General features: G+C 36.6%; 1 protein-coding gene across 2 annotated transcripts in view; it reads left to right on the forward strand.

Moving 5' to 3' along the window:
- Lrba (LPS responsive beige-like anchor protein) overlaps positions 1 to 26,466 on the forward strand; it is a 488,275-nt gene that overhangs the window by 171,381 nt on the left and 290,428 nt on the right. For both annotated transcript variants that reach the window (XM_026787115.1, XM_026787152.1), the window contains one exon: positions 5,530 to 5,638. In XM_026787115.1, coding sequence (XP_026642916.1) covers positions 5,530 to 5,638 — 109 coding nt within the window. The remainder of the gene's footprint in view (positions 1 to 5,529; positions 5,639 to 26,466) is intronic.

Consider the following 26,466-nt stretch of genomic DNA (forward strand, 5'->3'; position numbering starts at 1 on the left):
GCATTCAGAGATTAGTCTACGTTATATTAAATTCAACATTTTGAAACTGATTATTATAATTAAAACCTTGGCTTCATTTGCCTTTAATTTTTCATTGCAATTTATCATATAAATTTTACTTGTTAAAATTGTGTAATTGGTATATTTTGAAACGTGTAAGTGTGTACATGGGGAAAATGCCTTTTAGGAAAAATTGATTGAGTTTGTGCTGTCATTTTAATGGTGCCCTAATGAAAGGACAAGCCACATTTCTGTTTAGGAGCTTGTGAGAACCTTATTTAAACCCAGATAATAAGTTGTTACGAAGAATGCACATGCTTCCATTTAAGATCATTTTTAAATTCTACGTGTGTGTGTATGTATTTAGCACACCTCTCCTGAATTGTTCTTTTTTGATGGTATCATCGATTTAAAAAGACTAATTGAAAAGTACATTCTTTGTTAGTTGGGAAAATAGATTGTTATATACAGAAAATAGATTGTCATACAGAGACTATTAATTATAGTTTTCGAAGATAGTATATAAAGTGTATATATTATAATATTAGACATAATTGACATAAAATAAAGGTCTTTGTAGAATGAAATTACAGCATATTCCATGGAGAAGCAGAGGCTTGAAGTCAGTTATTTCAGTGGTTTATGGTTTTAGATGTAAATAATTGGAGGGGAATTAGATGAAAACGTGGTTTGTAGCATGGCGTTCCCTAGATACCTATTCTTAGGATTTTTCCGTGTGCCAGATACCATTCTGTTGGATGTAGCTATGAGGAAATCCACGTTGGCAGAGACATGAGGACAAGCAATGTACAAGGAAACAAGACAATTCAGATAATTTAACAAAACAGGATAATATTGTAAGAATAAAGAGAAGAAGGCTTATAGGGAGGCCAGTATGGATTGGAAAGTATTATAAAGTGTGGTGAAGGGGTTGATTTCAAAAAAATATTAAAAAAAAGCCTCATGTAGTTCAGTTTGACCTTGACCTCACTGTCTAACGAAGGCTTGTCTTGAATCCTTGATCCTCTTATAAATGTATGCCACCATGGTTATGTGATTTTAATGTCTGATTTTTTTAATGTGTATGCATGTTTTGCCTGGATGTATATTGGTGTATCAGGTGAACGAAATGTCTTCAAAGACCAGAAGAAGGTGCCAGATCTCCAGGGATTGGTGTTACAATAGGTTGTGAGTTATTGTGTGTTTGCTGAGAATTGAATCCAGGTCATCTAGAAGAACAGTAAGTGCTTTTTGACCACTGAGATATTTCTTCAATCTCTCAACATCTGTTTTTAAAGTATAGGAACAGAGAGATCAAATACCTTAAGGAGAGAACAGTATTTGTGTTTAAACACAATTAGCAAAAAGTTGAAAGTCTGGTGGCTGGAACAAAACAATCAAGAAAGAAAGTAAGTTTAAGAAAATATAAAAACAATAATAAAAAATAGGAAAGCTGATCGGTGGTGGCACAGGGCTTTAATCCCACCCCTCAGGAGCCAGAGGCAGGCAGATCTCTGTGAGATCGAGGCCAGCCTGGTCTACAAGAGCTAGTTCCAGGATACGCTCCAAAGTGTTTAGCTTTTAGATAATATTATACCTAAATAAATTTATATTTAATGTTGTTTAATAAAATTTATCATTGAGTTTGAAACTGTTTAGAGTTTTAAGCAGCATAGTGGTATGCTGTAATTATCATACTAGCCATTTTAATTTGTACAATTAGCAACATTTAGTGCATGTATATTGTTGGTCAATGTTACCAACATTTATTAGCAGAAATCATTTTAAAAAATGGAACTTCTTTACCCATTCAACATTGACTCCCAGACCTTTCTCCTGACCATCATCATTTTGTTTCCTGCCTCTGAGTTTGACTGTTCTTATTATCCCAGATAAATGGAACCACAGTTTTTCTTGTAGTATTCTGCTTATTTTATTTAACATATTTTCTTCAAATGTTCAATTTTCAAAAATTTAATAATTGCTATTATTCTTACTTTGTGTGTGTGTTTGCATGCACCACTATGAAATCTTAATGTATAATGAAGGATAGTCAGATATAAGGAAACTATTTCCATGGTCATCTAGATTTTATAGTTAGTCTGTTAGTTGTTAGAGTGCTTTACAAGGCAGGTAGACAGAATGTTGAGCCAGCAGAGGGATTTATTCACTCATAATGTGAGTAAGGCCTTCATTTTATTAGGGCTTTTGTGAGATAGAATAAATTAAATCTCGAGATATTACAGAGGAAGTATTGACAAAATGTGTTGATTGTAGGTATGAATACGGACGGTAGAGAAAAGGGAGGGGGCTAGAATAACTTTGAGGTTACTTGACTGGGGAAAAGGACAATGGTGTGTCATTGACTAATCAATTAATTCATGATGTGGTTTCATAGTCTCCAGAGGGGAACAAGGAGCAGAAAATAGTATTTTACATCTGCACTCTCGAAAGCCCCTGTTCACTCTGTCTTCCACTCCTAGGAAGTTAGTCATTAGCAGATTTCACAATTGGTGGGGCTTGTTTATAGTATCTAAACGTGCACTCTAAAGGCATTTTAAAAACCCTGATTAGATCACCTCAAAACTGTAGTCAGAATTTTTATTTCTGACTTCTAAAGTAGCCAGGAGATAATTTGAAGGTGAGGGACATTATCTTTCACAGTGCATATAGGATTCATAAAGATTAAAATGTTATATAAAAGCAGAATTTTTAAGTTTATTTTTGTTTCTTTTTATCATTGCTTGTGCAGCCTCGATGAATAAATATCGATCAGAGGAGGCACAGTCCCTATTTCTAACTCTGGTGTGTGTAGGTCTTCTTTGTAGATCCACAAAGTAGTGTAGACCGTACGGCTTCTGCTGCAGCTGCTCAGCTCTGTAGTCTTATGTATTAGAGACAGCCACAGACTTAAACAGCTGATCTTGTTAAACTTATTAGCAAAATAATTGCTAGGTCTGCTTTGGCCCACAGGCTGTAATTTGCTGACCTTTTTATTAGATAATTGGCAGTTTGATATATTTTCTTATATATATTTCCCCAAACTCAGATTGTACATTTTTTCACGGACTCTTTTGTTACAAAAATTTAGAATCACTTATTCTCCTGTGGTACACATTTTGGCTTTTAGTTGTTTATTTTGTATAAAGAGTGCGATGGTGAACTTACATCTGCTTTTTTTGATGCTAGGAACATGTTCGTCTGGTATGTTATTAGAAGTGTAGTAGTTAATGCTTTGGATTCAGTGTGTGTGCAATTTATTTAGTTTTGCCACAAACATTGCTAAGCAGTGAAGTATATTCCCTGTAGAATGGGAATCGAATGGTACCATTGTGTATGGTTATTGGATCTGACATTAGTAGGTGGAAACTTTTTCTCTACTATCCTAGCTCTGTCCTTTTGTATGAGAGAGTTCAGAAGATCACAGTATAATAGTCACATTCCAGAAACCTACCATTATATGAACACTTGGTCACTGTCTATAAATCTAAGACCCTGTGTCGAATGGTTTAATTCTGTTGTGCCATGTGACTTGTTAGTCAAGGTCTTACGTAAAGCTGATCTTACTTATCTCTAGAATTTTAATATCAGAATTTTAAAAACTTATACACGATGATTTGTTCAAATTATATTCATTTATGAGATTTTGCTCAATATTGTGAAATTATTTTGTTTTGCATATAATTAGATATGTTTTTGTTACAATATAGTATTTCAACATGTGAATATTTTGCCATTTAAAGAATAATTTTCTTTTTTTGGAATTTTGGGTAGTTGCTAATGTTTTGCTAGCATGAACAATTAATACTAGAATTTTTAGTTGCATATTCTCATATTTAGTGTTCATGAGCCTCTGGTTCTTCATATCTTTGCCCAAACTTATATATTCTTCACTCTATTAATTACTGGGATTAAACACCAGACCAAAGTAATTAAAAGAAGTGTTTGATTTAGAGATTGAGAGGAAGTCAGTCATGGCTGGGAAGGCTGGGGGCCAGCGCATGAGGCTGTTGGCCACATTGTATGCACATTCAGCAAGCATGCTATGAATGCTTGTGGTCACTCTACTTTCTACTTTTTATAGAGTCCAGGACTTTAGCACACATTCAGCAGTACCACTCACATGAGAGTAGGCCCCACCTCAATTAACCTTATCTAAACAATCTGTTAACTTGCCTAGAAGTTTGCCTCTCAGTGATTTTAGATCTTGTTAAGTTGATAGTATTAACTCTCACAGGCAGTTTTATATAATACTGCAGCTTTAATTTGCATTTTCTGATAAACAGTGATGCGGAGACTGATGGCATTAACTTCCTGACTGAACTTATTTCAGGTTGTTTTGAGTGTTAGTCAGACTTTGCCCTTCCTAGCTTATGTCCTCTGATGATCTTCACAATTGGCATTATTTTGTCCGTGCTGAGAAGTTTTGCATGCTTTTTTTCTCTCTAATGTCTTTTATTTAGATGCGTGATTTTCCTTTTTGCATAAATTTTCTGACTAAATTATTCATTTTGTAGTTATCACCAAAAAACAACATTGAAAATTATATTTACATTTTGCCACCATAATACAAATGAAAAGTGTTATGTTGCTCATTCATCCTTGTATTGCTTTTTGAGGTATTTTTCAGTATTTTGATTCTGAATTTTCTCTAGTTTCTGAGTGTAAGCTTGGATTTCTGCTAAAAGTCTAGGGATATTTATACCTCTGTCATGTCAGATTGTTTGCCTATATTTGTTTTCTTAATTGTGTGAGGTTGCTGACAGCTTTGATTAGCTAATGGAGTCTCACTTGTGAATAAGAATGTCGGAGTGAGAAGAGTCATGTCGAATGTCTTTGTGTGCTTTCTTCTCCAGGATCTTTGTCTCCTTAAATCTTGGCTGCCTTGATGTGCCAGTGTCGTCAAGACTTAACAAAAATACCTGACTTGACCAATTCCTACAGCTTCCTTATTTGCGTTTATGGCTTCATTCCTGGCCTGTTGGCTCAGTAGATCTTTTTGCCATGATGGGAATGTGTGGAGAAGGAACAGTTCACGTCAGGGTGGCTGTAGGAGGCATGAGAGAGTAAAGTCTGAAATTTCAATATTCACTTAAAGGCACAGTTCTGGTGACCTAATGTCTATTAGGGCTACACTCTTAAAGTTCATATCTAGGATTGTCAAGGACTGGGACAAAAGTCATTAACATGTGCTCCTTCGGGGGATAATTTCCCCAAACAATGCTATCTTTCTGTTGCCTTCATAGTAACAACTCAACACTTCACCTTTAATGCAGAATTATTAGTTGCATTTGTCGATTGGCCAGTGTGATACAAACGGATCCACTGCTACCAGAGTAGAAGCTTTTGCTGCTATGTTCTTTCACTTTTGTAAGTAAAATAATGCTGAAGCCTCATTGTGTGTGAAGTGAGAACAATGGATTAAAGGTTCCATTTTTCTTCAAAAGAACAATATACCACTTTTGAACCCTGACTAATCATATGTTATAGGTATACATTTATTTATGTGGCAATATTTATCTCTTGCAGGTTACTTAGCCAAACAATGAAGGATCATTTAGTAAGAGTAGCAAATGAAGCTGAATTTATCCTGAGCAGACAGAGAGCAGAGGATATTCACAGACATGCAGAATTTGAGGTAAGATACTCCTGTGTGCTTGGTGTAAGGATGCTACTGTTTTTGGATGGTAACTAACTACATAAAGAAAATGGCAGTATTGTCTAAAGAAGCATGCTATTTGTCTTCAAAATTTAATTTATGAAAATCATAGACTATTCTAGGAAAGCTCTCTTTGATCAGTATCAGTTCATCTGTCTTTTGATCAGCGCACCTTCTTTGTTTTGTTGACCTGAGACTGTGAGCTTGTCTTTTCTAATGAGGAACATCACTGAAGGACTTAGTACTCTTGGGAAAGTCTCCTGTTGTATGCTGTGATTATATGTATTTGAAGGTCAGAAGACAACCTTTGTCCACCATGTAATCAGCTTAGCATCCTGGACCTCAGCCCCCTGCGTCATTTTGCCACACTCGTGGCTCTTCCTGTGGTGGCCAATGAGGGACCACGTTTTATGTTGCTCATTCTGTAAGCGCTGCGTATTTCAGCAGTTCCTCTTTGACATGTGCAACAAACATGGATTCATGAAAGAAATGGCCATATAAATGACCAACACAAGGGTGAATGAGACAATTTGACAAGGATATTTGTTAGAATTTGAAGACATTTAGAAGCAGTATGGGTTATTCCTATTACATAGAGACAGATAAGCTCAAATGTTTTTCTGGTACTTTATAAAAGATAAAAGTGATCCCAGTAGAGACTGACAAGTGGGTGTAGTTTAAAGGTTAACCATAGTTGGGCCTTAAATTAACTCCTGAAGTTTTAGCCCTACTACAGCTAGTAGTTACATTTCTTACGGAGATGCTGTTGTATATTTGGACAATGCCTGTAGTAGTGTAGAGGCTGATGTGTTTCTTTTATTATCATTAACTGCTGCTGATATAGTTCTGAGGAATATATCATTTACTTCTTTGCTTTTTATGATATCCATGAAATCTTTTCCTTTTGGGATATGTTGAAGTTCTGTTAATGTCGTAAGTCTTTGATTAGGCACACATTGTAACTTTGTTCTTGAATATTTTTAACCTGTATCCAGGAACTATATCTAAAATCATAACATGTACAATGTTGGACTTTTTCTTATAAAGAGGGTATATGTATGCATGTTCATATCTTGACTAAGTGTTAGTGAAAAAATGTTTCTTGCATTTTCAGTTTGTATAAACTATACACATCTGTAAGCCAGATGCAATAAAAATTATCACTTAATGATTTTATTTTTCAGAGCCAATTTAAGTTAAAATTCATTTCAGTAAGAGTTTCATGATGTTCTTTTAAACAATATTGCTTTGAATTTCATTTATTATGCTATAGAATTCACTTTTTATTAACTTCAGTGGAGCTACATACCATGTGGCCAGTATATTTGCTTGAATTACTAAAAACATATTCCCTTTTAAGTGCACTACTTGTTTTGAAAATACTTCATCAACTCTGTGTGTGGTACATATATGTTTGTGTGGCTATGCCTGTGTATGCATGGAAAGGTATATGTGCCCTGTAAGCCCATGCATGTGAAGCTCAGAGGTCAGTGTTGGTGTCTCCCTTGATTGCCTCCATCTTATTTTTGAAACAGTTTCTCACTGAACCCTGGAGCTCATTATTCAGCCAGGCTGCCTACTTAGTGAGCTGTAGGGGTCTGCCTTTCTGTACTTCAGTTTCTGAAACGTTGGTGTACACTGATGCACAAAACTTTAAGTGAGTATTGGGAATCCAAGTCAGGGTTTTAACTAAGTGAGCTATTTCTTTAGTCTCCAGCTCCATTTTCTAAGAAGGCTTACAGCATAGTCCTTTAGCCAAACATGCTTTGTTGTATTTATCTTCAATGACAAACTAAATGAATAGTGCTGTTTTTTATGTTTCTATTCCAAGTGCATTTTCAATATTATTAGAATGTTAACTATCCTGTATGTTTAAGTATATTTTTAATATTTAAATGTTATTGGACTATCACTATTGTTGGGCAGGCCTTTTCCTGTAACCATACATTCTAGAAGTCATACGTTTATAACTATATGAGGTAGTAAGATGTTCTTGATACTTGTATATAACTTCATTTTGCTTTGTAAATCATGTTCTGCAGCCAGCTTCACATGATTTCTTTTCAGTAATTAAATTAGCATTTCCAGCTGCTGAAAAACTTGTCCTTTTCCATTCATTGTGTTTCCTCATGCATAAAATGTGAGATATTCACATATTCCTGCCTAGGAGAAAAGCAAATGTGGCTATTTTTAATAGAATGACAGGAAGGCAGTTACTGAAGGTGGCTTCGAGGAACTAAAAGAACAGGTCATAGAGATCTGAGGAAGCATTATAAAGATAAAGGGATTATAGCACAACAGCTGGTGGCCCTGTGGCAAGTGTCTGTAATACCAGTGCTAGGATGGCCAGACAGCCTAGCTGATTTGGTAGGAAACTCTGGGTTCATTGAGATAGTGTCTCAAAAATTAAGGTGGAGAGCAGTTGAGGAAGACATTCAAGGTTAAATTCTGGCTTCTCTGTGAATATGGGTGTATGTGTGCACACACACGTGCATGCGTGCACACACACATGCACTCAATCGCACATGCACATACAATTCAATAGATGTTGGTAGTTGATCTTTTACATCCAGTGACAGAAGAGAGTACACTAGTAACACAGATTACCAAAACATCTTAACATATCTGTGCTTATAGGTGCTCACATTGTTTAAGAGTTAGACCACGTGTGCAGTAGTGATGCATGCCTTTAGTCACAGCACTTGGGAGGAGAGGCAGGCAGATCTCTGTGAGTTCGAGACCAGCCTGCTCTACAAAGTGAGTTCCAGGGTAGTCAGAGCAGTTACACAAAGAAACCCTGCCTTGTAAAACAAATATTCAAACAAACAAACAAACAAACAAAAAAGAGTTAGAATAGAGTATAACATACATCTTTCAGTGCAAGGATCTGAGCAGACACTGGAGGCTTAGCTTGAAATACAATATCCTTCAGCCATTTCGGCTGAAATACTGAACTAAGCAGAGACTTAAAATGAAGCCAACAAATGATCGCCTCTTTTTCTTGTAATTAATGAGTCTATACCTTCCTCATTGTATTGGTACATGAAGGTAGATTTGTATAGAGCACAGCACTCATCTTTCACTGCCTAATTTGGGCTCAAAGTAATTTATATGAATGTAGCATCTACAGACTAACTGGAAAGGGTAGGATTAGGGAGGTCATTTGGACTTGTGTTTAATACCTGTCATTAAGAGCTGGAGTAAACACTGTTTTCACTGTGAGTAGGGATGGTCTTACTGTATTCTTTCATTATTTTAAGATAAACAGTACTTAAAAATAAAAAGCTCAACAACCGAGCTTTTTTTTTTTTTTTTGAGGACCTTTCCCCCCTGTTGGTGCACATTTATTGTCTCATGCTCTCAGAATTTTGTCTCTAACTTGCAGTGCTCTCCCCAGCTTCAGACCTGTCTGCACCAAGTTTCTCTCTTCGTCTGCACTTGTCCATGTTGGGACATTTCTGTAACTCCTGCCTTCTCCCTGCTGAGCGGACATCTCTCGCATGCTTGTTTACAGATGACAGCCATCACCAGGCTCCCCTTCATCCTGTATTGGCTTCCTGCAAATGATTTTTATTTTGTTTCCAAATATATATTTTACACACTGTCTTTCTGTAACTTTAACCACTACATGTATGGTTTAAATCTCCCTAAATAATGGAGTATTTGGTATGTTTTTTCTCTGTCAATGGTTCCTTCCTCTTTTATTAAAAAAGCCAGGTTAGGCATTCTGAACCTTAGCTTCCGCAGACCCTTCATGGAACGTCTATTTATTTATGTGCTTTAGTTTCTACTCTGTGACCTCTTCGTGCCACCCTGGCCAGTCCCTCGTTGATCTCTTCATCCTCTGGTCACTGCCACTCAGTATCTGTCCTCACCTCTCTCCTTCCCTGCGTCCCTTGGTCACTTCTATGTGAAAGCCTGCTTTCCTTCTCCTTGTCTACCCCTACCAACCGCTCTCCTGAATAGAAACCAAACTTGTAGTCTCTTATCTTCTTACCAATCCAGTCATTTGCAATCGCATGATTACTTGTGTCCTTCCTGATTGTATTCTTTATGAGGAAAAGAACTCTCTGTTTCACGCCCACAGTGCCAACACATTGTTTTTCATACTAAGTGCTCAGTAAATACTTGCTTAGTAAATGGCTGTTTACTCCAAGCTACACATTGATTTTTATTCCTGACTGGTAGTAACACGTTGTTATATGTAGAGAGACTGTCCCTTTCCATTGTTTTTTCTTGGCTTCTTTGTTAAAAATCTGTTGGATATAAATGTGGATTTCTTCATATTTTTCTAATCTCTTTTCCTCAGGTTTTTTTTTTAAGACTTAGGTGTGTGTGTGTGTGTGTGTGTGTGTGTGTGTGTGTGCGCACGCGCGTGTGTGTGTATGGTGTCTACTGAGATCAGATAGAGGCTTTGGATTTCCTGAAGGTGGAGTTATGGACAGTTATGCTGAGAGCCAAGCTCAGGTCCTTTGGAAGAGCAGAAGTGCACTTACCCACTGAGCTGTCTCTCCAGGCCCCTCAATCGTCCGTTTTTAATGCCACCTCCCTTCGCTCTTGGTTACATAGCTTGGCAGTATATACTGTGATGTTAGATTAGATTAGATGATACTTTGATGTCTTTTGTGATTAAATATAAATGCTACAATTATCTTTTTTGATGAAAAAATGTCATTGATTTTTAAAAATAGCTTTTACATTTATTCTATTGATTGCTTTGGGTACTGTTTATATACATATGTGTGTATGTGTGTATGTATGTATGTATGTATGTATGTTTGTGTGTATGTATGTGTGTATTTATATTTATATTTGTGTCAAGAGTCTCTGTGAAACCCAAACTGGTTTGGAATGTACTATCTAGCCTAGACTGACTTTGATGTCATGATTCTCCTCCATTTACTTATCAAGTACTAGGATTATAGCCATGGTTTACCAGCTGTAACTGTACTTTTTAGCATAAATTCTTCCAATCTATAAACAATATGATATCTTTCTTTCTGTCTTTATGTGCCTTCAATTTTATCATCAATATTTTATAATTTTCAGCATAGAGATCTTTCATCTTCTTATTTAAATTTATTCCTAAATAGTTCTTTTATAGGTTTTTGGGAATAGTTTGCTTGCTTAATTTTTTTTTTTCAGATAGTTTGCTGTTGTATAGAATTGCCACTGATTTCCAATACTAACTTTGTTCCTTTTGTGTTCAGTGAATTTATTGTTTCTTACATGTTTTGATTCGGTCTTTGGGGTTTTTATGTACAATATTTGACTGCAGATAAAACTAGTACTTAACCTCCTTTGCAGTTTGGGTGCTTTTTATTTTGCTCCTTTGCCTAGTAAATATTGTCAGTACTGTTTGGAAAGTGAGCATTTTGGTTTTACTTCAGAACTCAGAAGAGAACTTTTTAAGTTTTTCCATTTGAGTATGTTTGTCACATGTGGTTTTGAATGAGGATGACCTCCATAAGCTTATATATTTGAGTATTTGGCTTCTAATTAGTGTAACTGTTTGGGAAGGACTAGGTGATACAGCCTTGCTGAAGGAGGTGTGTCACTGCGGGTGGAGTTTGAAGTTTAAAAAGCCCATGCCAACCCAGGCAGTGATGGCACACGCCTTTAATCCCAGCACTCGGGAGGCAGAGGCAGGCGGATCTCTGTAAGTTCGAGTCCAGCCTGGTCTACAAGAACTAGTTCCAGGACAGGCTCCAAAGCTACAGAGAAACCCTGTCTCGAAAAACCAAAATCAAACAAACAAACAAATAAATAAAATAAAATAAAAAAGGGAAAAAACCAAAAAACCAAAAAAGCCTATGCCAAATTCAGTTAGCTCTCTCTGTTTGCTTAGCTGCTGCTTCAGCGCCTTGCCTGCCTCTCTGCTGCCATGCTCCCTGCCATAATGATCATGGACTCCAACCCCCTGGAATCATGACTCCCTATATTAAATATTTTCTTTTATAAGTTGTCTTAGTCATGGTGTTCTGTTACCGCAATAGAAAAGTAATTAAGACATGGCCGTTGTTACACTGAGACGCATTTATAGTGCATTCACCTAACTTTTTAAGCATGAAATCTTGTTAAATATTGCAAAATGCTTTTCATTTCAATGTATTTGTTGAAATGATCATATAGTTTTGTTGCTAATTTACTGATGTGAAATATTTAGTTTAAGACCCAAATTTGTGTAATTTGGATGAAGTTAGGAAAAGTCTCAATTCACATTCTCATGAGGACTTTTGAATGAGACCTCAGAGCACATAGCAAAAGCAAAAGTACAAAAATGAGACAATGAAACTAAAAAGCTCCTGCAAATCAAAGCAAAATAAAAAACTGAAGATGTGTTTGTATGTCATGTATTGAATAGGCCAAAATATTCAAGAAGATATAAAGAGCTTACAAGAAAACATAACTTCATTAAAAAATAAGCAAATGGAAGGTTAGGGAGATATCTCTGCGAAAAAGAACACTTTTGTACAAGTGTGCAACTTCAATTTAGATCTTTCTCACACTCACAAAACCTGGCTTTGAGCACATGGCTCTGTAAACCCCAGTGGTTGGGAGAGAAAGGATGGAGACAGTTGGCTTGATGGCTAATCAGACTAGCACAAAAATGAGTTCCAGGTTTTAGTGAGAAACCTTGTCTCAAAGGAATCTTTGAAGTGAAGATTGATAGACACCTGATGTCCCTCTGTGGCCTTTGCACACATGTACATTGGCACACATACCACAACATTCATATACACATTCATACATCATACAGTTGTATCATGCACACCTCCCTTTTACTGTTCATTTTTCTCTCAGAAAGCAAAGCAAATAATTTAACTTTTTTTGAAAAAAGGCATACGACTGGTCTTGGTGTTGCATGCCTTTAATCCTATTACTTGAGATGTAGAGGCAACTGAATCACAAAGTTTGAGGCCAGCCTGGTCTACAGAGTAAGTTCCAGGACAGATGGGGCCACACGGGGAAACCCTGTCTCGAATAACCAAAACTAACCAACCAATCAACATCAACAACAACAACAACAACAACAACAACAACAACAAGGCATATAAATGCCAACATGTATATTTAAAATTTCCAGCATCCCTAATTATAGAAAAGTTAAAACTGTAGTGAAATATTACATATCTATTATGTTCACTCCTATCATAAGGATAGATGTTTGTGAGGATGTGGAGAAAAGCAAACTGTTATAACTATTGGTAGTATTTTAAATTACCATGACTATTTAGGAAAATAGTTTAGTGAGACCTTCACAAATAAAAATGCTAATACCATTTGGTCTGTAATTCCCACTATTGGGTATATAGCCAGAGGAATTTAATTTGTGTGTCAGAGATATATGCACATTTATGCTTATTTTCTATGCCATTTTTCACAGAGCCAAGATATTAAATCTTATTTTTGACTTCAGAGTATAAATGGACAGAGAAAATATATAAACCCATAATAGAATACTATTCATTCCTAAAAGAAGGAAATCCTTTCCTGTGTTAGCAATGAGGATGAACATGGAGAACATTATATTTAGTTAAATAAAGTGTTTGATCTTGCTTATATGTGGAACTTCAGGAACTAGAGTGACGGTCGCCACAGGCTATGGGGAGGAGTGAGCTCTGTTTTTATATTGCACTGTCAGGGACTACTGTTAATAAAGTATTCATATAACTAGGAGACAGGATTTTAAATGCTTTCATCATCATGACAAATGTTTCAGATGATAGATAAGCTAATTACTTTGATTTGATAATTTTACATTGTTTGCATATATGGAAATTCTGTTTTGTACCCCTTCAATATGTTCAATTGTTTTTGTTCAGTATAAATAAAACAAAATGTCATAATAGAATTCTATCACCAATCACGTGGTATGAAGAAAAATAGGTCAAAATAGCCTTAATATTTCCAGGGCTACAAATTACAGCTTCAATTCTTTAATCAAACAAGTGATGATTGTGTATGAAAATTATGGGATACTAAATAGTACAAAATACAGATGATACATTTTGAGAAATTTCAAAACTGCTAGTTGGCTATGTGTTTTAAGATTCTCTTTGGCTTTCTCTTAATTTTTAAAGAAGGAATTATAATGCTAAAGAAAACACAGTTAAAATTGACTGTTATACAATTAAAGGCAAAAGCCAAGTCTGAACCTGCACTTGAGAAATTCAGTCCATGCTAAAGGCAAGCAATCATGTTCATTTATTATTTGAATTTAATTGTTTTGTGCTCTGACTGGCCTTGGTCTTAGATAGGTTTCAACTTAAATTAAGAAACTCACTTAGAGGCCTTCTGGTACTTTTTGCATTTTAATTTTTAGTATTTTCGTAATAAAATGCCAGCAATCAATGCCATAAAATGGTTTAGAAGGCAGGAAAAACATTTCTAAGAACTAGTTTTATTTTGTTGATTTTTCTTAAGCAATAAGTTTCCTAGTGTTCCATTTCTTGCACATATAAGGCAATTCAAGTACATAAGATTATTTCATGGTGAAATAATTAAAATTATATTATGAACTCTTTTAAGTATCTGGTTAGGAATATTTTTTCTTAATTTCAAGTCATTATATATAATAATTAAAAAAATTTAATTTCAGATAATTTACCAATTCCACAATCCATTGATACTTTTGTCTTAGTCCTTTAGATAATTTAGTAAGACTTTTTAAGTCTAGGACAGAATTTCAGCTGACTTTTTAACAGCAGTAACCTCATAGCATATATTTATCTCCCGATTTCTTCTATCATAGCATGCGGAAGTGAATTATTGAAAAGATAAAAATAAATTTGTTTGCTTTCTGTCAGAGTTCATATTCACAGCCAGCCTTGATAGAAGACCAGAATGATTTAGACAAGTTTGCTTTGGAGATTCATAACATATGCTTGCCGGACAGAATTGAGTTATCTCTGCTCTGGAGAGTAAGTCATTGTAGCGGGGGCTGACAGAGATGAAGATAACTGAGGGAAATTCAATTACCTCTTAGTGTTTTCTTTCTAATGGGATTCCTAATGTGAAAAAGATCCGAGATGATGCGCTGCGTACTCCTGAGCTGTATCCTGAATCCTACCGACTTTTACGTCAGATAGGCCTTCCTTACGTATAAAATAAGCAGTTTACTGTGTATAGTAGATTTGATTGAAGCAGAGTTTAATTTTTTTTAACTTGACATCATTGATAATTTATATAATCCTTGACTGGACTTTGTGGTGTCTGGTTTTTCAATAAGGCTATTATTTAATATGATAGCAATATTTTTCCTCCCTCTCCAATGACCTTTCTGAAAGTGTATTGTAGTTTCTCACTGCTGATCTATTCGTGCCTCTGTCAGTTATCTTGTGCTATTTAAAAGCTGTTGGACTGCTCAGGTATTTGCATTCTTGCCTTTGCATGCTGCATTAATATCTTTATTCTTTTATTCTGTTTTTCAGTGTCTTGCAATCTGGTCTTTTTTCTTCCTTGTCTTACAATAATCGTATTTAATTTGTTCTCTTTAGTATCTTTAGTGTCCATAGAGTTTTTCATTGTCCCCATCTCCCTTGACAGAATTCGACATTGATTTCACACCCTTCCTCTTTGAAAGGTTTTGTTTGCTTTTACTTTCTTACCTGATATTTTGTTAGTTCACTTTTCATTTCTCATGGTTTTCAATGTCTTCTTCCTTTGATCAAAAGTATAGATCTGGCACAAATACCAGAGCAGTTTTAACCTTTGTATTTTGTTTTGACAGCTCACTTAATGTTAGGAATACTTAAAACTTCTAGATTGAAAACATTAAATATCTATATGAAATTTCAGTTGATTTAAATTATATACATGATTAGGAAAAAGCATTACAGAAGCACACAGTAAAACTCCCATTTTCAGGGAGTAGAAGGGAGTAGATGGGTGATGGGAACATGAGGGCTCAAGATGGTTGAGTTGTGGGTGCAGTGAAAGAGATATCTTGATAGAGGGGGTCGTTATGGCATTAGGGAGAAACCAAGTGCTAAGGAAATACCCAGGAATCCACAAGGATGACCCCAGCTAAGACTCCTAGCAGTAGTGGAGAGGGTACCTGAACCAGCCTTCCCCTATAATCAGATTATTGAGTATCCCAATTGTCATCATTGAACCTACATTTAGAAACTGATGGAAGCAGATGCAGTGATCCACAGCCAGGCACTGGCTGAGCTCCTGAAGCTCAGTGGAAGAGAGGGAGGAGGGATCATATGATGGGGGGGGGGAGTCAAGATCATGATGGGGAAGCCACAGAGACAGCTGACCCAAGCTAGTAGGAGCTCATGGACTCTTGACTGACAGCCGGACATCCTGTATGGTACTGAACTCAGCCCTATGAATGTGGGCGACAAGTTATGTGGCTTGATCTCTTGCGGGGTGGGGAGAGCTTGGAAGTGGGACTAGAACTTATCCTGGATACGTGAATGTGGGAGCCCTTGTGTGACTCAGTTTCCATCTGGCATCCATTCTGACTTACAATCATTTGAGTTCAAGCTTGCTTGCTCTACTTTTTCCAATAACCTTGAGGACTGTGAGAGACTTTTGATTTAGCCCGTGAGAAACGAACACTCTAATAGAAAGTATACTGCTGACAACAAAGCTCAGGAACATGAAGATAGAGTAAGGCTGAGCAGCACGATCATGTTGGGGAGAAGGCTGCTCACTCAAGGACAGGGATGGTCTTGTGGTTAGATACTGACTGACTGTGCTGTGCTTTGTTCTGCTTTTCTATATAAACACATTCTGAAATAAACTGTGGGCTGTTTGGCTTCTTTTGGTATGACCAGACAGACCCCCCGATTCTATTCTGTAGTTTCTGTCTCTGTTCCTTTCATCTGACATTTCCTCAGGCTTCATGACCCCTAATCCAGGAACCCTAGCTGACGTTGTAGGAGCGGGCTCCTACACATGAACTGGTAATTTAGAGCCCATTCCCTATGGTGGGATACCTTCCTCAGCCTTGATACAGAGGAGGGGGCTTTTTCCTGCCACAACTTGGTATACCAGACTTTTTTGACTCCTCAAGGAAAGCCTTACCTCCTCTGAGGAGTGCATGGGGGGTGGAATTGGTGACAGTTGCATGGTTGGAGCAGACTACATGACCACTGGCAGTGGCACCAGGATTTATCCCTACTGCTTGTACTGTTTTTTTGGGAACCTATTCTCTTTAAATGGATGCCTTGCTCAGCCTAGATATAGTTAGGAGGGCCTTGGACCTTCCCAAAGCAATGTGCCTTTCCCTCTCTGAGGAGTGGGTGGGGGCTGGGATAGGAGTGTAAGTGGAGGGAATGGGAGGAGGGGAGGGAGTGGGAACTTGGATTGATATGTATAATGAAAAAAGATAGTTTGTTTTCAAGTAAATAAATAAAAAGAAAAAAGTTTCTCCTATATTCTACCCTTATAGGTAGTCCTTTTCACTTATTCATCCTCTCAGAGTTTATGAACATGTACTCATCAGGAATATCTATTCTTATCCTCTTTTCTGTAAATGATGGCATGTGACAAACCTTATTCTATATTCTGTTCTTGGAGCTCTGTACTTTTAAACGTGTTTATATATCAAACAATAAAGTGTGAGGGACTATTTCCTCCTAGTCCCTATGCTATTAAATCATTGAAATTTTGTCTTGATGTATGACCTTAATTAAAAGAAATTATTATGGAACATTTTTTAAGAGTCTGTTCTCTCCTTTCATTCTGGGTTTCTGGTCCAACTCAAATTATCAAGCTTTCATGGCAAGCACTATTTCACTGAGCCATCTTGGTGGCCTTTGCTTTGCATTTCTTGGATATTAATTTTAACGCTATTAATGAGCCTGTTATCGGTTTTGTTATCTTACAGAAACTTCCTTTTTTTTTTCTTTTTGAAATAGGACCTTGTATGGCCCAGGGCAGCTTCAACTTAGTTACTTAGGAAGGATCACCTTGAACTTTTGATACTATTTTCTTTGTACTTTAGGTGTGTGCCAGCACAGCTAGCTATTATGATGAAGAAATGTTTAAAAAGTGATATTGTTACTGAATGTATGAGTGTTTTCTTTTTTATTGTCTCAATTTTTGAAAGGGCAATTTGCACATAAAAAATTTCTTTGTTTTGCTCAATATTTTCATGTTTAAAGGTTTTATTAATATATTTAGAATTTATGTTAAATACATTGTGTTATGAATATGCCTGGGTTTTCCTATAATGTCCACTATATAGTCCCAATTTCTCCCTCTGATCTGACATGCTGCCGCTTCTTTGTTACAGTAAGTGCCTCCATATTTTAACATGCGGCTGTAAATGCCCTCCTTTCGTTATTGACTTGTATGTGGTTTCATGCACCGATGTTGAGGGGTTTCAGTTTTTGAAGCATAGTGATATGTTCTAATGTAAGTAAGAATATGTGTCTTTTCCCCCTCACTGCCCTATTCAGTTTTATTCAGAATTTCAGTATCATTAATATAATGCTAGATTTGCTTTGTCTGGTTCTCTTTTTTTTCCAATAAATAATCCATCATTTATTTTGTTACTCAAAATTGTTCAACTTTTGCTGCCAGAACATCGGGAATGGGTTAGCACATCCCTCTGACATACCCTGTAGTTTTAGGATTTATTATTATTATTATTAAAAATTTCTGCCTCCTTCCCACCTCCCATTTCCCTCCCCCTCCCCCCACTCCCCTTCCCCTTTCTCTCCAGTCCTAAGAGCAGTCAGGGTTCCCTGCCCTGTGGGAAGTCCAAGGTCCTCCAGGTTCAGGAAGGTATGCATATAAACAGACTAGGCTCCCTCAAAGCCAGGACATGCAGTAGGATGTAGTAATATGAGCGGCGGGCTGCTTCCCGCCACCCGGCTAGCTTTACCCGAAATAATTTGTTGTGTTAGGGGCGGCGGGGCTGCGTCCCCATCACCCCACTGCCCGCAAGACTAGCTTTACCCGAAATAATTACACAGAAACTGTATTCTTTTAATCACTGCTTGGCCCATTTCTATCTAGCCTCTTTTAAGGCTAACTCTTGCACCTGGACTAGCCCATCTCTAATAATCTGCTGTAGCCCACAAGGTGGCTTACCAGGGAGATTCTAGCCTACGTCCATCCTGGGTCGAAGCTTCATCACGTGTGCCTCAGAGAGCAGAGCTCTCGCCTCTGCCCCCAAGAGTGGAGCATTGTGTCTCTCTGAGGCGTCTGCCCCCAAGAGGAGAGCTGTCGAGTCTCTGAGCTCACTTCCTCTTCCTCCCAGAGTTCTGTTCTGTTTACTCCTCCCACCTATGTTTTAACCTATCAGGGCAGCTTCTTTATTTAATTAACCAATGACCTTCCTCCATCAGTAGGATCAAAACCCAGTGCCATTGTCCTTGGCTTCTCAGTCAGCCCTCATTGTCCGTCACATTCAGAGAGTCTGGTTTGATCACATGTTCCCTTCCCTCAGTTCCAGTCCAGCTGGCCTTGGTGAGCTCCCATTAGATCAGCCCCACCATCTCAGTGAGTGGGTGCACCCCTCGCAGTCCTGACTTCCTTGCTCATGTTCTCCCTCCTTCAGCTCCTCATTTGGGCCCTGGGAGCTCAGTCCAGCGCTCCAATGTGGGTCTCTGTCTCTATCTCCATCCATCACCAGATGAAGGTTCTATGGTGATATGCAAGATATTCATCAGTATGGCTATAGGATAGGGCCATTTCAGGCTCCCTCTCCTCAGCTGCCCAAGGAACTAGCTGGGGATATCTCCATGGATACCTGGGAACCCCTCTAGAGTCAAGTCTCTTGCCAACCCTAAAATGGCTCCCTTAATTAAGATATCTTCTTCCCTGCTCCCGTATCCACCCTTCCTCCATTCCAACCATCCCATTCCCCCAGGGTCTCCCCATCCTCCCCTCCTCACTTTTCTCTCCCCATCTCCCCATCTCCCCTTACTCCCACCCCAACCCTTACTCCACATCCTCTCCAGCAAAGGCTATCATTGGTGTTTTTGATTTTTGCCATTCTGACAAGTGTAAGATGCTATCTCAAAGTTGTTTTGATTTGCATTTCCCTGTCTGGTTCTCTTTTTCTTCTTTAGGCTCTTTAGGTATATTGTCATGACTGCATATACTATAATGTCTTTCTTCTTACTTTTATTCATCTGATATCTTGTCTGATTTAATTTGTTCTTGTAAATAAAATATAAAAAATAAAATGGTAGTTCAAATATTAACCTTGTAGATTTTCTGTGGATTAAATATTGCTTTTGATACAATGGTGAAAGTTTATCCAATTTTGGTATAAAGCCCCTTTTCCTGAACAGGCTTCATTTTGTAGCATTTATATTATGAGACAAAACAAGAAATCACCATATTTATACGAGTACTAAAATTGTTATTATAGTCTCTGATGTATTATAGAAAGCAGAAATTCAGGACTATTTCTGCTGGAATTTAGTCTTGATTTACCAAAATTAACCATGTACTATTGAATAAGATAGTTTAATCTTCTCCTGCAATGTGAGTTTCTGTAAAGGTCATTGATTTATTCCTCATCTGGTACTTATATTTAGTGTAGACTGAACTTTAAATAGTAAATTAGAAGTGTCATTTTCTATTCCAATTATCTTGGCATTTTATTTTAATTAATGTCTTTAGATTATTTAAACCAGCTCTCAAATATATGCTCAGTTTGTATATTTTGATTAACTTTATGTGTGCTTTTAAGTTTGTCTCAAGTTCAAAGAAAACAAATTAATTCTGAACTGAATAATTATTAATTGAATGTTAAATGTTTTCTATCCATTATGTATTATATTATTTTTATTTTCATGTTACTAAGTTGATTTTCTCATTTTATTTTTATCTATTAGTTAAATTATAGTATAAATGATACATTGTAATTCTGTGTGTGTGTGTGTGTGTGTGTGTGTGAATTTGTTAGTAATTTTTTGGCTTATTTGTCTAAGAACAAGGTCTCATAAGGATAAGGTAGCTCATGCTGACCTTAAAGTCATGATAATCTTCTTGCCTCGGCCTCATTAGTGCTTGACTTACAAATATGTGTCACCATGCTTGTATTTTCTTACTTGCTTTTTAGATACTCTTGCCTTCTTGAAAATGCTTGTTCTTTACTAGTGTGTTAATAAATGGGATTTAGAAATGTGTTATGCTTCTTGGTTTGAATTTGTCTTAAGTAATTAATTAGCGAGCTTTCATAGGCCCTCATCCTAAGTAATCTTGCAGTATCCAGGCTATGCTCCCATGTCCCACTGCCAGTTTGGAGCTCTCCTGGGAAGGGTGGTGTCGGAGCGCTTATTGCCATACAAGTTGCTTTTCCCAGCAAAAGCCCCTGTCTTCTTTGTACTCTTGTTATCCTATTGTCCAAGGCATGGACATAGGCTTTTTATTTTCCTTTTATAGATATAACAACCACAGGAAGGCCTCAGAATGCCGAGGAGGATTAACAGAACAGTCCTGGGGGAGAGATACTGCATCTCCTAGAGTTCACATGCATTGGAAGTGCCTTTCGACTCTTACACTTCTCAGCCCAGGCCTTTTCTCTTTGCCAACTCTTAGGCCTGTTCAGGTCCTTGGAGTAAAAGATTTTCTGGTTGTATATTGTTTTCTTCTGGAATTAGGTCCCATCCACTTATTGTCAGTAAGTCAAGCAGTCTCCCTCTGTCTCCCTCTGTCTGTCTGTCTCTCTCTGTGTGTAGGCATATGAGTGCACAGACACAGGTGCATGTGGGTGGACATTCAGATGTGTGCCTATGCTGTGACTATCAGAGGACAGCTTTGGGTATCATCTGTAGGTGCTGTGCACCTTTCTGCAAGGCTACAACTCAGTATTTCTCAGTTCATTTTCAGAATGAGGTCTAGTAGGATTCAGTGGAGGGTGCCTTTTATGTTGTTTCACTTTCTGTAATTTCCATGTTGGCGTTTACATTTTCTACTTTCAGTCTTCTCTGGTTGGGTAACTGTTGTACAGATCATGTGAACATTTGTTTAGGGCACACATATGTTTACTATGTAAATGTGAACTAGTCCTAGCAGTGGGGAGTAAGTCGGATCTTCATGAGTTCAGCACAGCCTGGACCATGTAGTTAGTTTCAGTCCAGTCAAGGTTATATATTGAAACCCTATCTCAAATTTTGTTTCATACTGTGTTGTTTGGAATTTCTACATGAAAAATCCTTTTCTTGTATATTGTGATTTCCAGTTTTATGTTTTGTAGGTTGTATGTATGTCTGTGTGTGTGTGTTCATTCAATATTTTGGCTACTGTGAACACTGCAGCAATACACACAGATATGCAAGAATTTCTGTGGTATACACAGACACAGAGTCTTTTTTTTAAATGCACAATAGTAGTATAAATTGTTCATATAGTAGTTCTATTTTCAGTTTTATGAGAACATTCTGTACTGATTTCCATAGTGGCTGCACCAATTTACATTTTTACCATCAGAATATGAAGATCCCTCCTTTCATCCTAAACACCGAAAAGTGTTCAACATCCATAGCCATTAGGAAAACGCCAATAGAGCAGCTTTCAGATTCGATCTCCCCCAGTGGAAATGTCTGTTATTAATACACGTCAATAAGAATCGAAGAACTTACAGTAATATGATAGTGTGTAGTTAGTTAGACACACAAATTCAGTTATCATTTCATGTTAATAATTTATTCCAACTTTTGGGGACAATTTCCTTTAAGAAGGAAATGGGTAAAATATTTACTCAAGGAAAGTAGAACATATTTTAAATGGGAGAACTTTGGCTGCTATTTAATAGGCAGGATGTTTTGTACAAGATCTAGCTCTACAGACTACACTGGCCTGGAATCAACTGTTAGCCCAGGTTGGCCTCCAGATTGCTAGAACTATAGCACGAGTCACTAATCATGTGATTATAAGTCTTTTTTCGACACTGAGTTTTGTCTCTACCCCTTGCTGTTTTATTTTATTTTACTTGTTTGATCTTGAGTGCTTGCTTCGTGGTGAAAACTTGTTTATTCTTTAACTCTCTGATTCATAACGTTTTCCCCCTTTTTCTATATACCATATTTATCTCTCTCTGAGGAATTTTGATATAGTTATTTTTATCTCCTATTGTAAAGCTGTGATTGCTTACTCAACTGAGAGGCCGGAAGAAAAGGACTGTTCACTGTGGGTTCTGGTAACAGCAAAATGAACATGGAGTGAATGTATGAAGCTGTTATTTCACACAGACAGTTTTCTCAACATTTGGTTTCTATTATTTAGTCCTCCTGAAAAATCTTGTTAAATTATCTACTGTTTTAGATGAGGTAGCTGAGACACAGCATTTTTGTATAATTTGTTCAGTTTTGAAGACTTCGTATCTGAAATTTGAACTCAAGCAATCTGGCTATAGACAATGTACTTTTCAGTACTGATTTAGTAATGGATATTTATAAAGCTGAGTCAGTTACTTTCCATTCTGCTTCTTTTGAACTGCTTTTGTTTTGTAGTTAGCTATGAGTCACCCATGGTATTTGTAAATATATTTACTCATTTAACCACGAGATCTTACTAAGTTAAATAAATGACCATTGTTTTGTATGTTTTAAAAATCACATTGTGATTTTTAAGTTTCTTAAAAATTTCAGTCCTATTTATTGTTTAAATTCTGTCTGTTTTATTGAACCATACAGTTTTTACTTAATTTACCAAATAGATAGATGATGTATTGCTGGCAGTGTTAGGGGACCTATCTTGCCTATGTATAGTGTTTGGGCATTTATCTAAAATTTGGTGGTTTGAAAAATATCAATTGGTTTATTAGTAAGTAATAAAACAGTTTTGTATATACATTGGAAAGTATGTACAAACTTCAGCCTATTTGTGTTGACTTGTTTTTACAAATATATGTAAGGCATTTTAAAACAAGCTCTTATTTGAGAAACCTAAAGGTTTTAAACCTGTGTTAATCTTTAAATCATTTAATATTATTGGGTACTGCAGTTTGTAGAGATAATGCCCCAGAACACATTGCACCTAGTCTATTAAAAGAAGAAGAAATGGGAGAGATACTTTGATAAGTGTCCTGCCTGTTTTAACCTTGAATGCTATTATGGCGTGGGCTGGGAAGGGGGATGGTGCTGTATCTGTTTCATTGGCTTAGACTTTTTCCTGCTGAGAGAAATCAATACTCTGAGGCGCTGTATGACAGAGAGATCACTTCAGAATTAAAGGTGGCTGTCACACATTATCACTGGGTGACTTTTGTTTGCTGTTGAGGTTTTGAAGCTTTCATTTTTCTTAGTCTTTTTCAGGAGCCTAAGGTTTCTGTAGATAGCATTAATTTTTTTTTTTTTTTAAGGATCAGACTTTAAATCTGGGGTGAATGTCAAAGGACAAAGACCCCCAAAAGTAAATAATTGAGAAACTTCTTCATTTGTTGAACCTTTTGTGGTTTTTCTTTTCAACAGTTTAAAGTAAATTTATAGTAGAAATGATTTCAAAACAATTGAGAAGTAACTTTCTTAAACTGTTTGGCAGAAGCCATGCTTCCTTAATTAAAATTCCAATAATCTGTGTAGCTCTTAAAATGAAGGAGGTAGAACTGTATATTCTGACATGGAATGAAATACTCTAAACCCACCAACTGTAGAAAACAGTGGTCACAAGCTGCTTTGTTTTCTGTCTAAAGGCAATTTTTTTTAATATTTAAATGTTAAACACCAAATTATTAAAGCAATTCACTTATATTGTTACATACTAAACTAGTAAAAGGACTCTGTTATGTTTTGAGAGTTCTGGTTTCAAAAATTTGTGTTCTTTTGTTTTTGTTTTTTACTGCTGAGTAATACTCTAATATGTATATATTCCATACTTTCTTCATCCATTCTTCCATTGAAGGGCATCTAGGTTTTTATGTCCTAAATTCCATTGTCAATTGAACTTTCGGGATGGAGTCTCACAGGTACCTCCATTCAACCTTGAAAAAGATACATGTTTTCCTCCAATACATGTGTGCCACTCAAATATTCCTCATATGTACCTGCCTGAATAATATAAAGTATTATTGGTATTTGATGAGAACATCTTCAATTTACACTATTAAGATATTTTTAAGAACAGAGACAAGTTCATTATATGTTTTAGAAACATTCTTACTTGGTTTCCTGTTATCACATTTTAAGGGCAAATGTGACTGTAATGTTCTACAAGGAGACAAAGATTGATAATCAGAAAAGAATGGTCCTTTAATGTGATTTATATCTATAGATTTTATGTCAGATATGAAAAGTTGCCTTTTAAATTGTAAAGAAAGACCCATTAAGGAACACTTTAAACCATTTTACTATTTAGCTTACCTTGAGTCCTTGTTTTTAGAAATGCCTTTTCAGCAAACTTTGATAGGCTAGCAAATGTTTATTGTTCAAGTATTTATAAAAAGTTGAAATAGTCTCTGTAGTAAGGTCTTGCTACAAGTAAGGCACTTAAAGTAGTGTTTAATATGAAGATATGTAATGTTTATAGGAATGTAGTGATCATTGATTTCTCTAGTTTCCACCAATAATTTGAATTTCCTCTCAGATAAAGTTAGAAAAGTCATACTGTAGATGTAGTGGGTAATTTAGAATTATATATATATATATCACTGTACCCTTACACTGTTCCTTTATCTGTAGGTTAGCTTCTTAGCTCCTGCATGGATCTCTGAAAATACCACTGTCAAAATAACAGTTGCAACAATGAAATAATAGCCCTTTTCACTTAGGCTGCTGTCCATTCTGATATTTAAAAAATATTTTTCCTTCTATTTTTTTCAAATCAAATTTGCATAAGTTCCTCCTCCTGTGACTTCTTCATCATAGCCCTTCAACAGACATAAAATGTGATATTTACTTTTGATTTTCTCTGGCCTACTATCTGCTATGTCTTATAGTCTCTACATCAGCACTTACATAACATAACTTGTTTTTGTATGATTTTAATATTTATTTTATTAATTGTATAGCAATGCATTTCAATTTTTAGCAGTAGTTAAATAAAACTGAATATTATGTTCCTAAGCTAATTATTTGTTTTTACAGTCATATATTTTTATACTAATGTTGTGTTATTTATACCTAGTTATACGACATTTAAAGTCTAAAAATAGAGTGTTGTGAAGCAGGAAATTCTGCCCATGGAAAAATCAAATGAAAGCATGCTTTTGAGTTTGTACTCAGGTGATGCGTAGGGCCCCTCCTCCCCGTGCAGATTGCCCAGAATATTAGAATTTTTCTTTCTCTTCCCAGTTTGTCCCTCTTCTACTTTCATGTCTTGCCTGCTGCTCTCTCTCCCAGTGAACTTGATGGGGATGTTTTTTCAGATCCGGGAATCTTTTCAATGGCCACACCACAGAAGAAAAACATCTTTCCCTCTTCCACCAACCATTAGTTGCTTGTTAATCCTCAGGGAAGGGTTCGATCTTGTGAATTTGTCCCTGTATGACAAGATGTTGAAGGACATAATCTTTCCCAGGACACCATAGCTGCTGAGTGCAGAGCTAACATCAGCCATGTCAGCCTAGAGAACAGGATCCCAGAGCCCTCTCTGCTCCTTCATCTGGTTCTCACGTTCTTTCTGCTTTCTTCCTTGATGCTCACTTTGAGGGAATGAGATAGATGACCTCTTTATGGCTAAGCACTCAACAGTCACTCGTTCTTGGAATTAAACTAATCCTCTCATAAAGCAATTTTAGGCTAAAAAAGAAGTTTAAGGCTTTAAAAACAGAGAAATTATGGAATTGGCCAACACTATCAAGAAACATTAGCCAGGCGGGCGGTGGTGGCGCACGCCTTTAATCCCAGCACTCGGGAGGCAGAGGCAGGCGGATCTCTGTGAGTTCAAGA

The sequence above is a fragment of the Microtus ochrogaster genome, chromosome 1 (assembly GCF_000317375.1).
Source record: "Microtus ochrogaster isolate Prairie Vole_2 chromosome 1, MicOch1.0, whole genome shotgun sequence".
Taxonomy (NCBI): Eukaryota; Metazoa; Chordata; class Mammalia; order Rodentia; family Cricetidae; genus Microtus; species Microtus ochrogaster.